The following is a 19,675-nucleotide window of genomic DNA, read 5'->3' as shown; positions in this document are numbered from 1 at the left end:
TTGGCTTGAATTGAGGTTTCATAATTACATATAAAACAAGACAAGTTTGCACAACTACAGTATGAAATGTAATTCATAAATATCGTTCGTGTCATGACAAGAGAAATTAGTAAAAGCTTTCTGTAAAAGGTCTCACAGTTTCATTCTGAAACTCCATTTCAACCTCCAGTTTCTCTTTCCTCAGTTTCAGTATTTCGGTCCACTGCTAGTCTAAAAAGGTGACTAATGTAATACACACACACACACACACACACACACACACACACACACACACACACACACACAGAAGCATCATATCTGTGTGTGAGGTCCGCTGAGTAGCTTGACATTGCTAAAATTAGGGCTGAGGCTGACAGGGTAAAGCAGAGTAAATGAATGTACAGAACGTACCATCAATGTTGAAAGTGGGTTTGGAGGAAGGTGTGTTCACAGGACACAAGAACTCACTGTTGAGTCCTGTTGAGAGGTCAGTCGTGGGTCTAATTTGGTTTGTTTCCTCTAAAATCCAGAGAAGGATTTTTGGATGGAGATTTGACACCGTAGTAAAATAAATACTTGTGAAATTTATAGCGACTTACTAGAATTAGATCGAACCCGGCTGTATGTAAATTAAAAAGAAGTTTGGTTGTTAGTATGAATGGCCTAAAGGGTCCATTCTTTTTGTATAAGGCCAGTAGAGTGTCTGAACCAATTTAAATTATGAATCCATAATTTATTCTAGAAAAAAAAAACTGTTTGGCATATATAACATTTTAAGTTTTACTTGGAAGTTGTCTTACAGGAAACCACCTGAGTGTGACCCAAAGTGAACTGCTAAACCAATGTTTGGTACACTGAAAAACAGTTTTAAGGTAAAAGGCCGTGCTGAGTGTTGCGATATCACCAGCATGTTAAACGTTTTTTTGTGGATTAGCTAAACAAAGCAGTCAGGCATCAAACTATTACATCTGCTCATAAAAAAACCCAAAAAATCAACTGAGAACCCAAGGGAACAATTTAAATAGTTTTTATTAATAATGATTTTCCATTTGCAGCACTGCTTGCATCTCATTTTCTTGAAATGCATGATGTGTACAGCTAGCCTTCAGTGGACAAGAGGACATCAGTGTGTGTGTCTCACACACACAGCACACCTCACAGACCTCCCCTACACACTCTGCAAAGCTGAGAGCTGCCACATGTGCAACGAGACATGAAAATGATAAAAATAAAACACACACACACACACACACACACACACACACACATACATAGGCAGACGAGTACACACTTGTTTCCTTCTGTAGCACAGCTTGATGTTCCTGAGGATCACAAAAAGGGAAAAACAGACAAACAAAAAGTGCAAAAAGCAGAGTGAGAAATGTTGATCAGAGGCATGAGGGCCAGTAAGAGCACCGACACACACTTCAGCTGGGGTTTCTGGTCTACAGTACGGCCTCGCTGGTGTGTACTGATCCCCACATAATCACACACTTAGAGCTGACTTTTGACTGACCTCAGTTTGAGCTGGGAAGACTGGTAACAGTTGTTCACCACAAACTGACAACATTTTTAGTGTATTGGGTGGCGGGGCTGGCATTAAATTGTTTTAATCAGTCAAATAATGTAACAATGTGCAGAGGACCTTTTCGCAGTTTCATGTAAGGTTTAATTGTTACCACTCTATTTACAGTAGTCCAAGTCGTAGTCACTCTATTATTTTATTAGTCATCCAAAGACTGCATGATAAAATGAGGGCATGGAAACTGGGGTCTGTTTGACGCTCCCTTTTCTGGAGCATTAGTGAAGACACAGCGCCCCCCACTGGTCAAACGGGTGTCTCAAAACCTCAACACACCCTGTCCCATAGACATTCTCTGTGCAGGCCTTCTGCTGTTTTAGGTTTTACACCTGACTTATCGGATTTGCTATGCACTTTTCAAAACATTATTTATTAGATGGGCAAATTGGCTCCTGGTTACAACAACCACTGTAATTGCTTGCTCCCTGGCTGGTTCCTAGTGCCTTTTTATAAAAAGGTAGAAAAAAATACAATTGCCATTCGATTGTCTTGCACTCATGCATGAATCCCCTTTTTATACCAAAATCACAAAGCTAAGAACTCAGGTGAAAGAAAACACATATAGCAGTGAAACAATCAAAGTATAATTAACAGTTCCTCCAGAAATAATAATTTAAACTCATTTCAAAAGTGAAAATGGAAACATCTTATTCAGAGTGCTCTGCTGTGGGGCTGTTCAGGCAGGGTTGAGAAGTGCAACCCTCAGTCACAAGCATCATAACAGCCTAACCGTGTTCCCTTAGATACACAAGTCACACTTTACAACATCATCATTGGTTGCTCGCTTTTCCAGACATTCATGACAACATTGCACACTCATCATTAAAGAATACATATATATGAGAGAGAGAGAGAGAGAGAGAGAGAGAGAGAGAGACTCTAAACTAAAACCACACAGGAAGCAGGGATGAATCTCAATTTCTGTCAAACAGCTTTGTTGGTCTCCCCCCCCCCCTAAACAGGGAAATGATAGGTGAGAGTACTCTGATGATCACAGTCAGCAGCTGTCAGTGAACCAAGAAAAGCCATTTAAATATTGAGAATCAGTCTGCAGAAAGCAAAGTAGCCTTAGCATTGCCACAATAACACTCGAAGAATAAGTCCTCTACACTACAGCCAGTCTTCAAATGACCTGTTACACAACCTCCGCTGGAAACAGCATGCCTGGCTGTACTGTAGGTGACTGTAGGATGTGGTCAGTTGCAAAATGTAAGACAAAAAGTCACAGGGTAATGGCAGACTACACATGACAAACTTCAGCAAAAGATACTTTAAAACTGTTTTTTGAGTGTATAGTTGGAGATTTATGTCACCAGACCTCCTGAGCAATCTCAAAAGTGGATAAAAACAATCCCTCCATCAAACACTAAACAAACTTCAATCAGGAAATATCTGAAATGTATGCAACTACCGTTTATACCATTGTCTGAATCAACATGAGCACAGCAGGATGAAGCAGACATGGCAGAGAGTGAGGCTCGGTACCTGCCAGAGACAGCCAGGTTTAAACAGAGGTGCTGGCTTGAAGGAATGGAGGGCCAAAGACACAGAGAGAGAGAGAGAGAGAGAGAGAGAGAGAGAGAGAGAGAGAGAGAGAGAGAGAGAGAGAGAGAGAGAGAGAGAGAGAGAGAGAGAGAGAGAGAGAGAGAGAGGAAATAGGGGAAAAAAGGTTAAAGATAGATTCATGGAAAGGATTGAGGTGCTTGGCAGAAAGATGATAAAGGCTTAAATTAAAAGGTGCTGAGCAAATGGAAACTTGGGCAAGCAATATCTACAAGACAACCCAAGAAACAAACAAGTAATCAATAAGACAGCTAGACGACATATTAAGATTACAGCCGGGACTAAGTAAAGACCGAATATCCTCAAAGGAAAATAAGTTAGGGGGATAGAGTCCTTGAAAATGCTATGACAGCAGCCGCGCAAGATTTGGACAAACTGTTCCTGCACCAGACAGACTGGACTTCCAGACGTTTTTCAGAATAAAATATGAGCTCCCAAGATTTCAGCCAGCACTGCCAGGCTGCTATGACGGGGAACTTGGGAGACAGACAAATGAGATTATGGTAGATAGAAGCTGAAGCTGAAGTGAAGGTACGTCCAATACAGGGAACCATATGAGACACTATGTGTGGGCCAGGCCTGTGAATCTGGGAGATGAACTCACAGTAAGGCACAGTGCTCTGCTTGTTGTTGATGATGCTCATTCATGCTGCTACAACCTCTGACGGCAGCTACTGCAAAACAGCAGACAAAACATTGATGACAAAGCACATTTTCGCTTCTTCTACAATTCTATTATGACCCCCCCCCCCCGCTGTGACAACATCCCCACCCCCGTTTTTGAATCTTTGGATCTTTCGGCTCTCTGGAATCTGGCAGAACATCCCTCTGTAGCACCAGAATACTGTTGAAAAGTCCTGGCTGATCGGGTGACTTGGTGCTTCTCTCTCTTCAGAAGTCCTCTTCATATGTTTTTAGAAGAATATACACACTCCCTCTACAATAGGCAAAGTCTACCTTTTAGGACAAAACCTGCACAACCACAGCCACACAAACATACTGCACTTCAGGTCAGTGTGTGAACAAATCCTGTTTGTGGAAATAGCCCCATATCTTTAGCCCAGGGTTGAATCAGTCAGATCACTTGACTTCGTGTCCCAGCAGCTGATATAAAAATGCACACTGCAGCTTCCTTTTTGAGAAGAGTTACTGAAGCACAAATTTGGATACAAAATAAAGCAAAAAACCAACCTGATACATTTGAACTATAACAAAAAAAGAGAACGCTTCTCCGAAAACATAAATTACTAAAACTTTCAGATTTTCTTAAATATGTAAACAAACACTACAACTCAAATATATTTGGTGTGATGAAGTCATATTTAAATACAAATCTTTGTTTTATATCAGCTCCCACGTGGTGCGGCTGATTATTGCACTGCAAACACTGGAGCCCTATTGCACTGTAGTAAATCTTTCAGCTTCAACCACTGGTCTAATTTAACATCTTGAACTGTGGGGTACATGTCAAAGGCTTTCCAAAATCCCTCACATCCTTGTTCCCTTTAAAAACAAACAAACAAACCTGCAGTCCTTTTGTCATTTTCATCTCAAGCTCTGTAGAGCAAAGGTGGAAATGAAGACAAGGAGACAAAGACGTCAAGGTAATACTATCATTAACCTCCCAAGAAGAAAGCTGTAGCTGACACACAGGTTTGTCACTGCTGGCTAATTGTGCAGGTGAAGTCGATTTTAGAGGCTCCAGTTTTCCACAAAACAATCTTGCTGACGAAACAACGAACTGAAAGACAGTTTAGGTCCTTTAGGTCCCTTCGTTATACCACACAGTTTTTGTAGTGGATCCACGTTCCTCCTCAGCATCCTTTATGGTTAACTGTAATTTCAAGTTTTTGCATTCTGGATGCCAGGCAGCCTGCACTCCGCATCCCTCCCATTTATATCCCCCAGCAACACATCTGGTTTGATGGACCAGGATGGACTGGCCGTGGGTTGTTTGAGACCTGTGTGGGCAGGGATTGTGTGGCTATGAAGGGTGGCTTCAAGTTACCAAATAGATCTGGTTACTAGGTTTGTGCCTCTCTGTGTTTGCTGAGGTAGCGAGAGAGAAGTTGCAGGGGAGATTTCAGGAGGATGGATGGAGTGGCGCTGCGTGCGTGCGTGCGTGTGTGTGTGTGTGCCGTGCATATCAGTTTTTAGGGATTTGAAAGAGAAAAGTGGTTTGGGGAATACAATTTGTACGTTTGTGTATGTGTAAATGTGTTGGCATTTGAGTGTGAGCGTATGGAGTCTGTATGGCTATTACTTTTACAAGTATTTGTGTATATGGGGACATGGTACAGCATTCTGCTATCCTGGTCACACGATATTGTCTTCTTTTCTGTATCTGTATGTGTGTGTGTGTCTGTATGCATGGATGTGTGTCTAGGTGTACATGTAGTGGTTAGCCTGGTCATCACAATTTGTGTTTCCCTGACAGTATGGAGCGGTAAAGCTCCTCGTCCAGCTGCGTATAGCACCCTCTGCTGGAATCCAGGAAGTACAGTCTGTCTGACACCACGGTGGGGTCAAAGCTGTCCCGACGCAACTCCATCTTCTGAAACTTAAACGTTCCTGAGAAACAAAGAGACAGATAGATATGTAGGTACTTTATTTAGCCAATTAAACTGCCGTTTAGTTGTTTAAGAAATACTGTAGTTCACTGTCTTACTGCTTTTAAAAAAACAACCTAAACACACCACTTTTGTAATCAAATGAGTTTTTAATCAAATTGCACAGAAATAAAAATTATGTCAGCTTCTGAAAATCTGCTTTTGATTGGATTCTTTTACACAAACAGCAGTGAAAAGAGCATTTTACCTGTCTTGTTGACCTCGGGAAGAAAACGGAGGAACACAGGTCTGGCATACGGAGGGAGAGCCTTCTCCATGTCCTTCACAAACTTCTCCAGGTCAGTGGAGTTAGACGGATCAGCGATGGCTGCCATTCCAGCCTTTCCCTCTGCTCCTGTGCACACAGAAATGGACATGTGAAGAGGATTCATTCTGTGAGACTATTATATACTATATAATAATAAAGTTATCTAATCTAATTACAGCAACTGGAAAGTGGCATCTGTGATTTGTCTGCAGAACCTCAGCTACAGCTCAGCCTTTTCAATTAATTTCATGCCACAATAAGTCAAGATACTTCTACCGGCTCCATCTCTTCTAAATGTAGCACTTGAAGCAGTTCAGCATATTTGATGAAGTTGATGTACTTGCACGTCTTGCAATTTTTTGATTGTATCCACATGGTTGAATGCACTTATTGTAAGTCACTTTGGTTAAAAGTGTCAGCTAAATAATGTTCTTGTCAAATATCTATTCAGTATTACATTTATCTCTCTATACACACCACAGTAACCTATTCTAATGACACATACAGGAAGCAGACATGTTATCCATATTTGTGTCCACCCTAACTCCTTTTCCGTTTAATAATGATCCTTTAATCTCAAATAAGAACAGATATTAAAGCATGTATATTGAAAGATTTTACCTGGTACTTCCACTCCATAAACAACTACATCTTTCATGTCTAGCAGCCTGCTTAGAGTTCCCTCCACCTCAGTTGTTGAGACGTTCTCTCCTTTCCAGCGGAAAGTGTCTCCTGTGCGGTCCTTAAAGTACATGTGGCCGTACTTATCCATGATCAGCACGTCACCTGGTGAGTGAGAGAAAAAGATTTTGTTCATTTAGTCATTCAGCATGGAGTACAGTGAATTAGGGGTGCAACAACTAATCAACAGTCATCGAAAATCGATTAAATTCGTTGGCTACCAATTTAATGATCGATTCCTTCATGACCTCATCGGGCCGTAACAACACCGTCAGCTTAACGGAGTAAAGTGATGTGAACAGTGAAGTTACTAAAACAACATAATCAGCGCTACAGTAACACCTTCAAAACTTAAAACTTCCAGAGTGTGGGAGTATTGTACTTTTCACTCAGTCAAGAAGGTTGTTAACTGCAGCATCTGCAAAGCTGAGCTTTCCTGGAAACACCGGAGCATCTGAAGAGGAGGCACGTAATATTGTTGCTCTGTGGATGATGAAGACTTGTCTCGGTAAGCTAGTTAGCGAGCTAGCTTCACGTTAAAGCCGTGTTACTTCATGTTATGTGCTGTAACGTTTTCTATACAGTCTCCCTTAATGTTGTTGTTAATGGTGCTGTGAGTAGCATATAATTATGAGACGGCCTCGTTCACATTCCAGTGACAATCATAAATGATGATGCATCGCGCATGGCAACGTTCCCAGCTGGAGAACATGTTGCTGCCGAGTGCGCAACATTAGACAAAACCAGACAATTTCATACTTTCTAAAGAGGAAACCGTTCTCCTGTCTATGCGTGAGGCAGCGGGTAATCCACCCCAAACTCCCTTAAAAAATCCTAGAGTTTTGTGAGTTGTTGAGTTGGGGGAAAATACATAAAACTTGTGAAACGCTGTCGACTACAAAATCGTTATAATTGATCCCCCTGTAAATTCGGCAAATGTAATGCATTCCTTTCTTTGTATATAGTGTCAGTTTGTCCCGGTGTGTTGCAGTACTGGCGTGTAAACTTATCCGTCACTAAACAGCAGATCAGCTGCTAAGATCAGGACTTGATTTTAGTGGAACTTTCTTTTGCTGCAGCAGAAACATTCATTAAAACATCCATTTTTAAAAGCAGTATTTATTTTATTGTTGTGACCTCAACCTCAAGTTTAATTTAAAAGCTGATTGCTTAATCGACTATCAAAATAGTCGTTAGTTGCAGCCCTGCAGTGAATAACTGAAGATATGTGTGCGTATGTGTGACTCTAACCAGAGAGGTAGGCACTATCTCCCTTCTTGAAGACGTTGTGAGCAATCTTCTTGCTGGTTGCTGACTGGTTGACATAACCATCAAAACTCCGAAGAGGGTCATTGTGAATGATCCTGCCGACTAGCTGGCCAGGCTCGCCTTGAGAGAGAGAGAAAGAGAGAGAGAGAGAGAGAATAATACAGTACCTTAATGTAACGGGCATTTATGTGAAATTAAACCATTTTTACATACAAAGTGGATTGTTTGAACTCCATCAGGGATTCCAGAAAGGACTGTGTCTGTGCATGCCTGTATTATGTCTACAGTACATTTATATTATAGACACAATGCTATACAATAACTTTGAGGAGGTGGGGGTATTTGTTGGAGCCTTGTTGTGAGCCTATTAACCTATGACCTGAGAGTTCAACCCACTTCATAGGCTACATCCACACTACTGTTTTTTGTTTCAAAACTGCAAATTTGAACACCTAAAATGGATAAGTTCTAAAACACTGCTGGCCCCGTTTTAGCATATTATTGTTCATTATCATATAATTTAAAAATGATGACGCAGACACTCACATTAGACTTCCTGTTTGGGTCTTATTAGTCATGCAAAGCAAAAACACAATGTTACTGACCGTGTTTTTGTTTTGGTATTTTTATTAAAATAGATAACACGGCTGCCTCATTAACTAGCTAACATCAGCTAGTTTCACACCTCATGTTACTTCACAGAGTGGGCAAGAGCAGAGTACTACATTTCTGCAATTTATTACAATAATTATATTTAGCTGGTATCCATGCTTTTCTTTAATAATAATAATGATAATAACTTTATTTGTAGAGCACTTATCAAACAGAGTACAAAGTGCTTTCACAGAAGATAAAAAACAATTAAAATCATAACAGTTAAAAGACACCAGTGAAATAAGACATAGCATGCACAAACAATAAAAGGGCTAGCCTATCAGATAATACGTTTTCAGGCTACACTTAAAAGAAGACACTGACATAAGTCTGCCGCCATTGTGTATATTTCCGTATGTGTATATGTGCATCAAGAGTCAACATCAAAAGTTGACACTTAAAATAACACAGTTGATGTTTAATGTATGTACCTACCAGGTTTACAGGGAATACAGACGCCATCAGGTCCCCTAATGAGCTCCATGGTCTCTTCATCAACCCTCACCAGTCTGATGGGGTAGATGAACGGTAGAATCTGACTGTTGAAGCCACACGCTCCAACCTAGAATCCAGACAAAAGACTTCAGTACAATAATGCAAATTTAAAACACTGGGGCTGAAATCTAGTTACCATTTTGTTGCAGGAAACATTCTCACCTGGTTACCGAAGTTGCCCAGGCTGCAGTTGCACTCTGTGGCTCCATAGAACTCTGCGATCTGTGGGATATTGAAGCGATTCATGAACTCCTCCCATATGGATTGGCGCAGGCCGTTGCCCAGTGCCATGCGTACCCGATGCTGTCGCTCCGTGTCCCGAACTGGCTGGTTCAGCAAGTATCGGCAGATCTCACCAATGTACTGCACAATCTGGAGGACAATGGCGCAGTATGGTAGTGAAAAAATACTGTTTAGTGATGAGACAGAACAGAGATGAGAACAGACTAATTACTGATTTAATGCCAAGCTGACAATAATGAAAAAAGGGATTCAAAGAGATTAACTAGGGAATAACATTAAATCTTAACAGGGAAGAGATCTTTTCAGCAACACTGTGAGATTGCGGTGTTCTACCCTGCCTTTTAAATCTGTAGCAGTGATTTATAATCTGCATTATGCTTACAGTGCAGTTGTATTTGACACAGTCGTCCCAGAAACGCGAGGCAGAGAACTTCTTTCTGATGACTACAGTCATGCCATGTATTATACACTGGCCCACTCCCACAATGTTACCTGCAGACAAAAAATTGTCACAGTCATAGAACGCTAACCTCAACAAGGTAATAAACAAAGATACATAATTTAAAGTAACAGCAGCTACTTCTTTCTTTAAACTCATACTCATTATACCTTATCTTGTTTACATTATATGCACATTCTTATTCCCTTCATTTATCTGAACTTGGCTTTTCAGAGATGGTGAGCAGACCTTTGTTCGTGCAAGTCAAGAAAATGGACACTAAATGTGTGCCAAAAAAGACCCACTCAAATACATCAGCACCATTTTTGTTGTCTTTATCCACTACCATAGACGGATGGATGGATGCTGTTTCAAGGTAGAAAGTTCATAAATATCAATATTAAAAGGAACTTAACAGACTGAAGGGAACAAGAGCAGATGGACTTCCTAGCATGAGAAAAAGCATACTGTTATAGTTATAGTTTTACCTGCAGAATGGTAGAGTGGAAGGCAATCATACAACACATCATCTGATGTCATCCTAAAACCATAATATACCAAGGCTGCCATGCGGTAGTACCTGAAAACAAATTTGGGGTGAAGTAGGACAAGAGGAGAAAGTCAAGAAAGAAGTCAAAACAAAACCAACAAGCTTTATTGTATTTTCTCTTCCATTCTCTTCTTCTCGAACAGTATTTATCCTATCCATGAAAGCTACACAGATCAGCAAAGCGAGCAGCTGCAATTCCTGTGTGACTGTTAGTTAGCTGCATGGCTCCTTCCTACCTGCTGTGCGCAACAATAGCAGCTTTAGGCATCCCAGTGGTTCCCGACGTGTAGATGTAGAACAGGCGATCTGAAACAGACAGCAGAGTGAGACTGAGATGACATATCAAAAACTAAATGTGGTATGACCGGTTTTGGCATGATTGAGTGTGTAAAAATGTAGGCTCTATTTTAAATGTGCAGTTTTAGTTTACTCTTTTGAAATTAACTTCTGATTAACTGTGCAGGAGTGTAAATCCTTATATTTGATCCCTAATGAAAACTCATTTTGACTAAATTACAAAACTGAAGAACAGAAGCAGAATTTAGCAGAATCCTTTTTTAAAGACTGAAAATTTGACCATCAAGTCCCTGCTTTGCTCAGGGATGCAGTGCGGTGTGTAAGCAAGGTGTTCTAGTGCTTAGACAGCGAGGTCTTGTTCACCAAAAGTCCTGCATCCAGATGTATAGGAACCAGCTCTTTATCCAGTTGAGAGGTCCCTGGCACAACTGATTGTATCTGTAATTAACTCCAACCACTGCTAAACAGAATAAACACACTATCTGATATATAGCTAGAGAAGTGGATCATGGTGGCACTGAGTTGTTTGGCATACACGAATCAGCTGTGTGGGTGCTATGTGTACAAAGTTGACTAAGCAGCACCTCAGTCCAGTGACTCTATCCAACATACAGTATGTGTGCATATACATCTCTAATCACATCTGATATTGTCAGGATCATACAGTCTGGAAATATACAAAAACATAACAACATGCAACTTCTTTCTTCAGAATCACGCTTTTTCTGCTTCCCTTGTGCTTCTTTGTCGTGCCCAAGATAATAGGTTATTGTTTAAGTTGAAAATTCAGAAATAAACTTCAAAACAAAAATCACACATACACCTGTACAACTAGTCTGTCTGCAATATTTTATGAACATGCTTATTTCTTTCATCTCTAATCACCTCTGCATGTGTCCGGACTGATTCATTTTGGTTGCCATCTGTCCGGATAACCAGAGTTTTAACATAGCCAAAGGTCACAGGTTTCATTGCTGCTGCAGCCTTTGTGGCTGTCAGTGATTGCATGTAGTATTCAAGAGCAACTGTGAGTCAGCAGATCGGACTTAATTATTGTTCTAAAAGGGCTAACCGAAAAAATCTATGGATAGAATGGAAAATATGAAATGGTAAATAATGTAGACAACAACAGAATTGCCGCTGAAATTTTGGTTGCTGAATTATTATTACACCACAGAAAATATCACTTACAATGACTCCCAAAAGCATCGGTAAAATAGACATGTGTTAAATGAACTCGGAACTATTAACATTGTTGGGAAACTCTGATCCGGATTTAGTTAAGAGATGTGATCGGCATGGCGTTCTCACCAGTGAAGCAGCGCTGTGGCTGGCTTGGCAGATGGGACGGGGCAGCATCCAGCAGGGGCTCCAGGCACTCGGTTCCCTGTGGGACTCGTTTGGGGTCCCAGTCTCCACAGCAAAACATCTGCACTGCCTTCCCCATTGAACTGTGGATCTCACACACCGCTAAGAGAAACACATTACAGTAAATTAGATTTATTTCACTATCCCAACTTGCAGGGGGACTTCATGTGGTACAGCATTTAAGCACCGAAAAACTGACTATGGGGGCAGGGTAATAGGTGTCAGGTGGAAGGTGGGGGGATAGAGAGATGGGAGACGAAGAGATGAAGAGCAGTGTAACAAAAGGGCAAGAAAGGAAACAACAAATCGCAACAGCTTTCATATTTTCCTGTTTAAAAAAAAGCCAGAGTATCTTAATTTAAAAGCCTTAAAAGCCTTGTGTCATGCTGGCGCAGCACTAATGCTACTGCCTCGACTTTGGTCTGCTTAGTAGCAAAGAGGCTTCGTTTCCAATTACTTAAAGGCATAAAGCACATGACAAGTCCAGGATCCAATGCAGAGACTGTTCCATCACTCCCGGGATGAACAGCTCAAAACTCATTCCCTCTTTAAAGCTGTTGAGATCAGGACTTTTCAGATTGGGCAGGACCCAAAATGGCGTCATGAGGAGATTGAAATAGATACCTAATTTATGTTTGACCATTCTACTAAGCCGCTGCAATTTTATATCATTAGTGCCTCCCAAGGTTAAGCACTATAAGGCATGTTTAATAATACACTTCAGGTTACTAGATTAGACATTATAAAAGCCAAATAGCTCTATGAGCCTTCAGAAATACAGTTCGGTCAATCTTATTGTAGTAAAAATCATAAACCACTGCATACTGAACAGTTACATTGTTAAATTGTTTATCTATTATTAGACGTAAGTTCAAGACCAGTATTAAGTGGGAGGAAAACATAAATATATATGCTGTAATTTTTATCCATTAAACAAGCATGTGACTCTGCAGTGCTGGTTTTACATCAGCTATGTTGTTGTTTTAGTTTTTGTTCCCAAACCAACCTCATATCTGTTCTAGTTTATCATTTATCAGTCAGGTCTCTTCTCTCACCAACTCAGACCTTGAACACTGCAAATTGATGACAGAGACATTTTTTCCACTTCCCTCTTCATCACTTCTTCCCTTCCATCAGCCACTTAATGCTCCATTGACTGATATCGAAGAGACACCTCCACCGAAACCCATCCATCTTTTATGACCTCTGTTGCTTTCTACCCGCACCACTTACCTGTCTCATCACAGCGGATGCATCGCAGCACTGATCAACTCATCGAGTCAATGCCCTCTGATCAAAACTTCTGATTTTTGGCTACTACTATAACAAACAAAATCTGTCACAGTTGCCACACCTTCCCCTCCTCCATCCTCCCTGCTCTTACCGTCAGTCAGCTCCGAGCCAAATACCACAGCCTTGGCATTGGAGATGGTGACACAGTGGACCAAGGCCTCTAGTCTCAAATTGAAGTTGATTAGCGCGGCCTCTACTCCGATCTTGGCCATGCCCAGCCAGATGCCCACGTACTGGGTCCTGTTCTCCATGAAAAGAGCCAGCACATCGCCCTCCTGAGGAGAGAAACAGAATAGGGTGGGGCTAGTCAAGTTGATGGCCATCAACTGATTGACTTTACTTTGTTTCTATTTAAAATAAGTCTCTATAAAGGGTTCATATCATGCCTGCTCCTGGATGGGAACAACATCTGAGAGGGTTTTAACAGTTAAGAGTAATCAGTTTCTGCTTTATCATTGACAGCCGTTATATGCAAAACAGACATTTTCCCCCTAATTCTTTATCGGGTATTTTATTTTGTAGACCAGACCTACCTGGAAACCCCGTTGCAGCAGCAGGTTAGCCACTCTGTTGGAGTACTCATCCAGCTGTCTGAAGGTCCACCTCTCCCCGGTCCCCTCAAAGATCAGTGCCGTTTTGTCCCCGTGGCGGCGTACTGTTTCAGCGAAGATCTTGGGAATAGTGTTCTTCTCTCTGAGGTGGCGTCTGACATTCATCTTCACCTGAAATAATACACCCGCCGCACTGAAGGAGCAAAGAGAAAATATTGTTAAAAAGGGAAAAAAGAAGAATAATTCTAAAAGACCATTTGCCCTTTGACGTAAAAGCCGATCCACATCTTCTAGAGGACCACTGCATTGGTTTAGCACGTTTTAGCACATTAACTACAAATTGAATATCCTGTCATTATAGCTAGCCATTATCCAGGAACACAAGTTTTTAGATTGATTTCCTACTCTTTAGTTTAAATGTGTCTCTTTGTCAGCAATCTTTTCCAAAAACTCAATATTTACAAAGCTAACTGAACGCTCAATGTGTGACAATTATAGCACTTATCTCAGTAGATGCTGATTTTTTACACTGTAGTGAAATGTATGGAAACCAGTGACTTCCTCTGCACAGTGGGTACAAGAAATGAAATCAAACTAAAAACTTATGATATACTTTGAAAAACAATCATCAGTAATATGAAGTGTGCCTATTTTGTAGCCACCCACTATTATTATCATTCATTGTAATCTGATATTCAAAATTTTAAATTAATTTAATTTAATTTTAAGCTGATCTACATGTATTGTTGACCAACTATGGTCATCTATTACCAATACTGTGCAAACGTAACGACACTGGGCATAAAACTGTGCATAAAACATTATGACAGAGATGGCTGGGTGGATCCAAGGGGCAAAGTCTGCCCAGATCTCACTCGATAATTTATATTTGTGGTGCAAAGGTACAGATAATGTGCAATCTCCGGGGCACTGTATAATTACTAAAGCATCATAAAACTCTATTGAGCCATGTTACTTAATGGCTACATTGTAATGGTGATGATATTTTTATCATTACAAAGGGGATTAGTTATATCATGTTCATGTTGATCCAGATGACCACAATTGATAGACAGATGCAGAGTTGTTTTAGTCACTTCATTAGTACCCTTGGCCACAATAAAACGCTTTGGAGCTCATTCTGTTGACAACAGAGGTGCTACATGAACTCTACACTATGTAAGTAACTTATTTTGTCATGCCATGTTTTTATCAACCTGACTTATTGCTGGCAAAGTTTTAGAAAGATCCATAATATATCTGATATTATTGAATTTTACGATTTAAAATACTGGTTTCTTCATTCAAGTTTATTAGTGTAGTTTAATACTGGCAACAAACCATTAAGAAAAACAACTCTTATTTACAACCAATTCTAGCAAACACAGATACTTTAAGCCTACTAAAACCACCCAGTGACAATCTCTGGCATTTGCAAGGACAGAAATGTGTATACTGGAGGTTGGGTTAGTTTACAAAGGCATTAAGATGTGAACCACCGTGAACAGTGTAAATACTTAAGCCTCGTCACAGTATACAATAGGAATTTATGACTCACGGTGGAAAAGGGCATGCACTTTGGATTTTTAACCATGAGGCTTCAGGAATTGTCTATACATAGATGAATAATCACATTATTACAAACATTATTAGAACTGTAGTAGTGAGGGGTATTTGCATCTGAGCAGGTGCACCAAACAAAGTAGCTGAAGCAAACAGTAAGTAGTAATAGGTCTGAAAAATAAGAAAACTTGGTTGTGGCATCTTCTTTTTATATGATAAAAGCTCAAAATGTCTATAAGATATAGCCAAGGAAACTGTGATCTTTATATCTTTAACCAATGAGAGAGAAGGGGGCATATTTTGTATACAATAGGTCACAGAAATGTGCTAATCACTACAGGTTAGGGCACTTAGGCCTATTTCTCATGGAGAGGTCACAAAAGCCCATCTTTTACAATTTCCTATTTTACCAGTACTGGAGCTATTGAGGAAGTTAAACACAAACCAATCACCATGGTAACCCCCAACTGTAAATATTGGCTTTAGGTAAGACAGTTAATACAGCTGCACCTCCCCCATCCTCTCTATTGTCTTTTGCCTGAAATATTTTAGGCTACCTGCCATGTCAAAAACGTTTTGAAACACGCAAAACAGGAATATGCAGCTGGTTGTAACCACCAGCTGTAAAACTTGTCCTGTTGAGTTATTAGGCGCTCCTTTTATTCTGATTGTAGTTTGTGTGAAACTTAGGCTGATTTGTGCTTTCAATAATTAACTTTACCATGCATCAGAATGAGTCAGTATAATTGCTTCATAACGACTTAAACGGTTGAGGCAGATGGCCACCCACTCAGAGCCTGGTTCTGCTCAAGGTTTCTACCCGTTTCCCATGCCACTGTCAGGTGCATGGGAAAGGTGCTTGCTAATAGTGGGTCACTGTAAATAATATTATAAACGGTACACTCTTAACGGCTCTATGAAAAGTGTCATGAGATAACTTTTGTAATGATTTGGTGCTATAGAAATAAAATTGAAGGTGATAAACGATCAGTCTCATTTATAGCCCTGCCCCATCTATACCAATGTCTTTGCCAAAAGATCTGAGCAAAGACATGCAACATTTCTGGCGTTACTATTTTGACTTTTCAACGATATATGGCACAATTTTCATGTCCACTACTTGCCAGAAACAACTAATGTGTTCAAATGTCAAATTTGTATTACTTTATGTCCAGGGTCTTATTTTGGTTGACTTCAACCATCTTCTGGGAATGTGATCGTTGAGATCACACGGCTGTAAGTGTTTGGACAGTGACACATTTTCTATTGTCTGTCTGTGTCCAGTGCATTGGATTTGATAGGAGGGCTTTTAGCTGCTCTCCCATCCATATTGAATGAACAATGTAGGAATCCTAACCTTGTATGTATAAAAATGGCTACGATCTCCCAAGATTTTAACAGTGCAGTAGGACCATGATAGGACAACAGTTCTAATGTTGTTCACCAAATCTGGATGTTAACATGCACAAATGTGAGCTGTAAGTCAGCACTTTACCCCCATAGTCATTGTTTCCCTTCGGGTCCAATGTTATGGAGTGTAGAGCAAAAACAATAGTAAATGTTTCACTGGCAAAATACTTTCATACTGCACTTTATTTCTAGCTATGGCTCCCTTTTACAGTAAGACAAGACATGATTGGTTGAAAAATAGCAAATGAAAGAATGAGCAAAAATCAGATATGTTGCCTTTTCTAGGTTAAAGCTGGAACCATGCAAACACATCACGCAACAGCCGAACGCTTACTGTAAGTCTCTGCCAATTGTTTTGGCAAATATCTTCAGAAAGCTCCATCCTCCACTTCCCAGGTAGAAGATCAGGATGGCCGGGAGAACCTGGTACCAAGGCAAGCCCACCAGCAGCCTCAACACAAACAGCAGGGCCGTGCAACACGCTAGACGAATCATCCTGAAAGACCATATAACATAAATATAGATACAGATGATCACTGCAGACTGGGGCAACTAATTACAAACATTTCAGACCAAACATGTGTTCAGTGGGAGAAAGGTTACATGTGGTTTGTGGTAAGCAAAAAAAAATAAAAATAAAAATAAAAAAAAAGGAGGGTATTCAAACCAAGCATGGAAGAATGTTATCTACTATGATTTTGTTTACACATCTGGTGCCCATTCTAATCCACTGACTCAGCTCTGGTACACTGCCAGCTTGTAATAAATGAGGAAGAGGTAGCACAAATGCAACCACTCATATACTGTATGGTGTCATACTGTATGGAATCTGCACATAAAACCAAATACACAAAAATATTGCTAATAAACTACAGGAGTTTTTTTTCCAGGTGGGAAGAAATCCTCAAGTTTTCTTTTTCTTCCAGCTGAATAAAACCCAAGGCTTGAGAGACCTTGGGGAAGCCCCAACATAAAAGCAAATGGTCTGTAGTAACAGCTGAAAGCAGCATGCCTTGGCGTTGGTGCTCAGTGCCACCGGATAGCTAGGAAGATGATCCTAAAACAGTAAAAGGATAGGTTTACATGACTGCTTATTATCTATTCATTAGCCAGCAGGATTGTTTAATAGCAGCGCAGCCCGTTTTCTAGAACCAAGATGCTGGCTAGATAATTATTGCTCCGTCTCTATGCTTGTGGCTGTAATGGTGATGGTGGCTGTTTCATAGCGATTCAACAAGCCTGCTGCTATTTAAAATATATCCCTACGCTCTGTGTTATAAAATACAGCTTGTTGCATGATGGGATTTGTCACACGGGAAGGGAAAGAAATGCATTAAGTGAGCAGGATACCAGCTACTTCAAAGTAAGAAAAAAGCTTCATCATTCGCTGCACCTACACCCGGAAATTTAAAACGCGCGCAGCATCATATTGCGGTAGTAGATAGGGAAATGATGGAGGGGTACAACCCACTGTACGCCTCGCTAACCGCGCCATGTGCGCGTTCAGGCTGGGCCTTCAATAGTAACCCAATTGGACCATATTTAACAGGCTACCCTGATGTTGGTTATCATGGTGACAGGCGCGCATGGGAAGCAGGATGCGCAGCGGGTTGCGCGCAAGGAAGCGGGTGGACAGCAGCACCCTCTTTTCAGGATGAGGGGGCATACTGACTATGCGGTCCACGTTCACATAAAATACCTTTCATGGACCGAGAGCTGCCTGATATTAAAGTGTCGAGCCACCTCTCGAGTCCCGTCGGTGGGTCGATCGCTCACAAGGTTGACAGAGGACAATAGTCCTACCGGGCAGGCTCTGTCCCTTTCTCCTAGGAAAGAATAACCGGACTCATTCGCGCAGTTGAGCATCGCGGGGGCGCATAGTCAATTTGGGCTGTGGCTGGGATGATCTTTTTTTTTTTTGCTTACATACCTTGCACCCCGTTAAAGCCGTCACAGCATGTAGGCCCTAGGTGCGCAGAAATCCCAGACGTGAAAATCGTTGTGTGCGATTCCGCCTTGATCGGCTTATAGGCTAGCCTGGTCGCCCCCTCCGCTCCTCGCCGTTGCTCGCTTGGCTTGACAGAGGCTCACAGAAACGAATAGAGACGGACACACACGCACCGGGATCCCCTTCTGTTGTTAATACCACAACGAGCTGCTGCTCCTCTCCTCCGATGGGTCGGGCGTCAAATTTGCCTCGCTATGCGCATCGACTTTGACTCCGCGATCATCATCCGTTCATTGTCACAATCACTGATATCATTTCTGGGTTCATGGTAGTCTATAAGCTCGCTAGCAAGCGCAATTCAAATGACCTTATAATTTTCTTAGCACCGCCCGCCCACCGCCGTCAGAGTCCCATCAGTGTATCAGGAATAAGCGCTGACGGACGGGTGCCTCGGCCAATCGAGGATGGCGGCTTTTTTACACATCCCATCCGGCAGGGGCGGGGTTTGCGGCACTGGTGAAGAGGAAATGCGGTGCTCTCGCCGGTAGACAGCGAGGCCAGTACGCAGAGCAGTTTCCACCCGGTAGTGACAAAAAGGCCCGGGTGCTGAACTGTTGAACCGTGTGGCGTAAAATGAGCCTGCCTCTGCCTGTAGAGTCCGCCTCACCACATCCATTCATTACTCAGCCTCAAGCTTTAAATAAGCTGTTAATTGAAGGGACCCGAGGAGGAGCGAGCAGTGAGGAAGGGCAGGGTGTAAAACAATACCCGGGACTCTACTACCATGTGTCAAGATGCATAATGAAAACTAAAACCCGTTAGTAGTTAGCCTGCAGGTTTTCACGCAACATCAGCTGATTGCTTGAAATGAAAAGCTCTAGCATAACGGTTGGAAAACTGCAGTCGTCTTTGC

The 19,675-nt window shown here is 41.3% G+C and overlaps 1 protein-coding gene across 1 annotated transcript; it reads right to left on the bottom strand.

Moving 5' to 3' along the window:
• Positions 1 to 990: 990 nt before the first annotated feature.
• slc27a4 (solute carrier family 27 member 4) lies at positions 991 to 19,186 on the bottom strand. Its single transcript, XM_038733650.1, has 14 exons — positions 18,745 to 19,186; positions 17,149 to 17,310; positions 13,824 to 14,034; positions 13,382 to 13,565; positions 11,941 to 12,099; positions 10,569 to 10,638; positions 10,271 to 10,362; positions 9,726 to 9,835; positions 9,263 to 9,472; positions 9,041 to 9,167; positions 7,934 to 8,071; positions 6,623 to 6,787; positions 5,942 to 6,088; positions 991 to 5,695 (listed from the first exon to the last, which is right to left on the bottom strand). Exons 2-14 carry the CDS (start codon positions 17,307 to 17,309, stop codon positions 5,538 to 5,540), a joined length of 1,932 nt encoding a protein of 643 aa, XP_038589578.1. The 5' UTR covers position 17,310; positions 18,745 to 19,186; the 3' UTR covers positions 991 to 5,537.
• Between the last annotated feature and the right edge of the window lie 489 nt (positions 19,187 to 19,675).

This window comes from Micropterus salmoides, unplaced genomic scaffold (genome assembly GCF_014851395.1).
Source record: "Micropterus salmoides isolate LMB-PRFRI ecotype aquatic unplaced genomic scaffold, ASM1485139v1 Ms_hic_scaffold_20, whole genome shotgun sequence".
In the NCBI taxonomy this organism is placed as follows: Eukaryota; Metazoa; Chordata; class Actinopteri; order Centrarchiformes; family Centrarchidae; genus Micropterus; species Micropterus salmoides.
The sequence above is the reverse complement of the archived record's forward strand: the minus strand, read 5'-3'. Positions and strand labels throughout refer to the sequence as shown.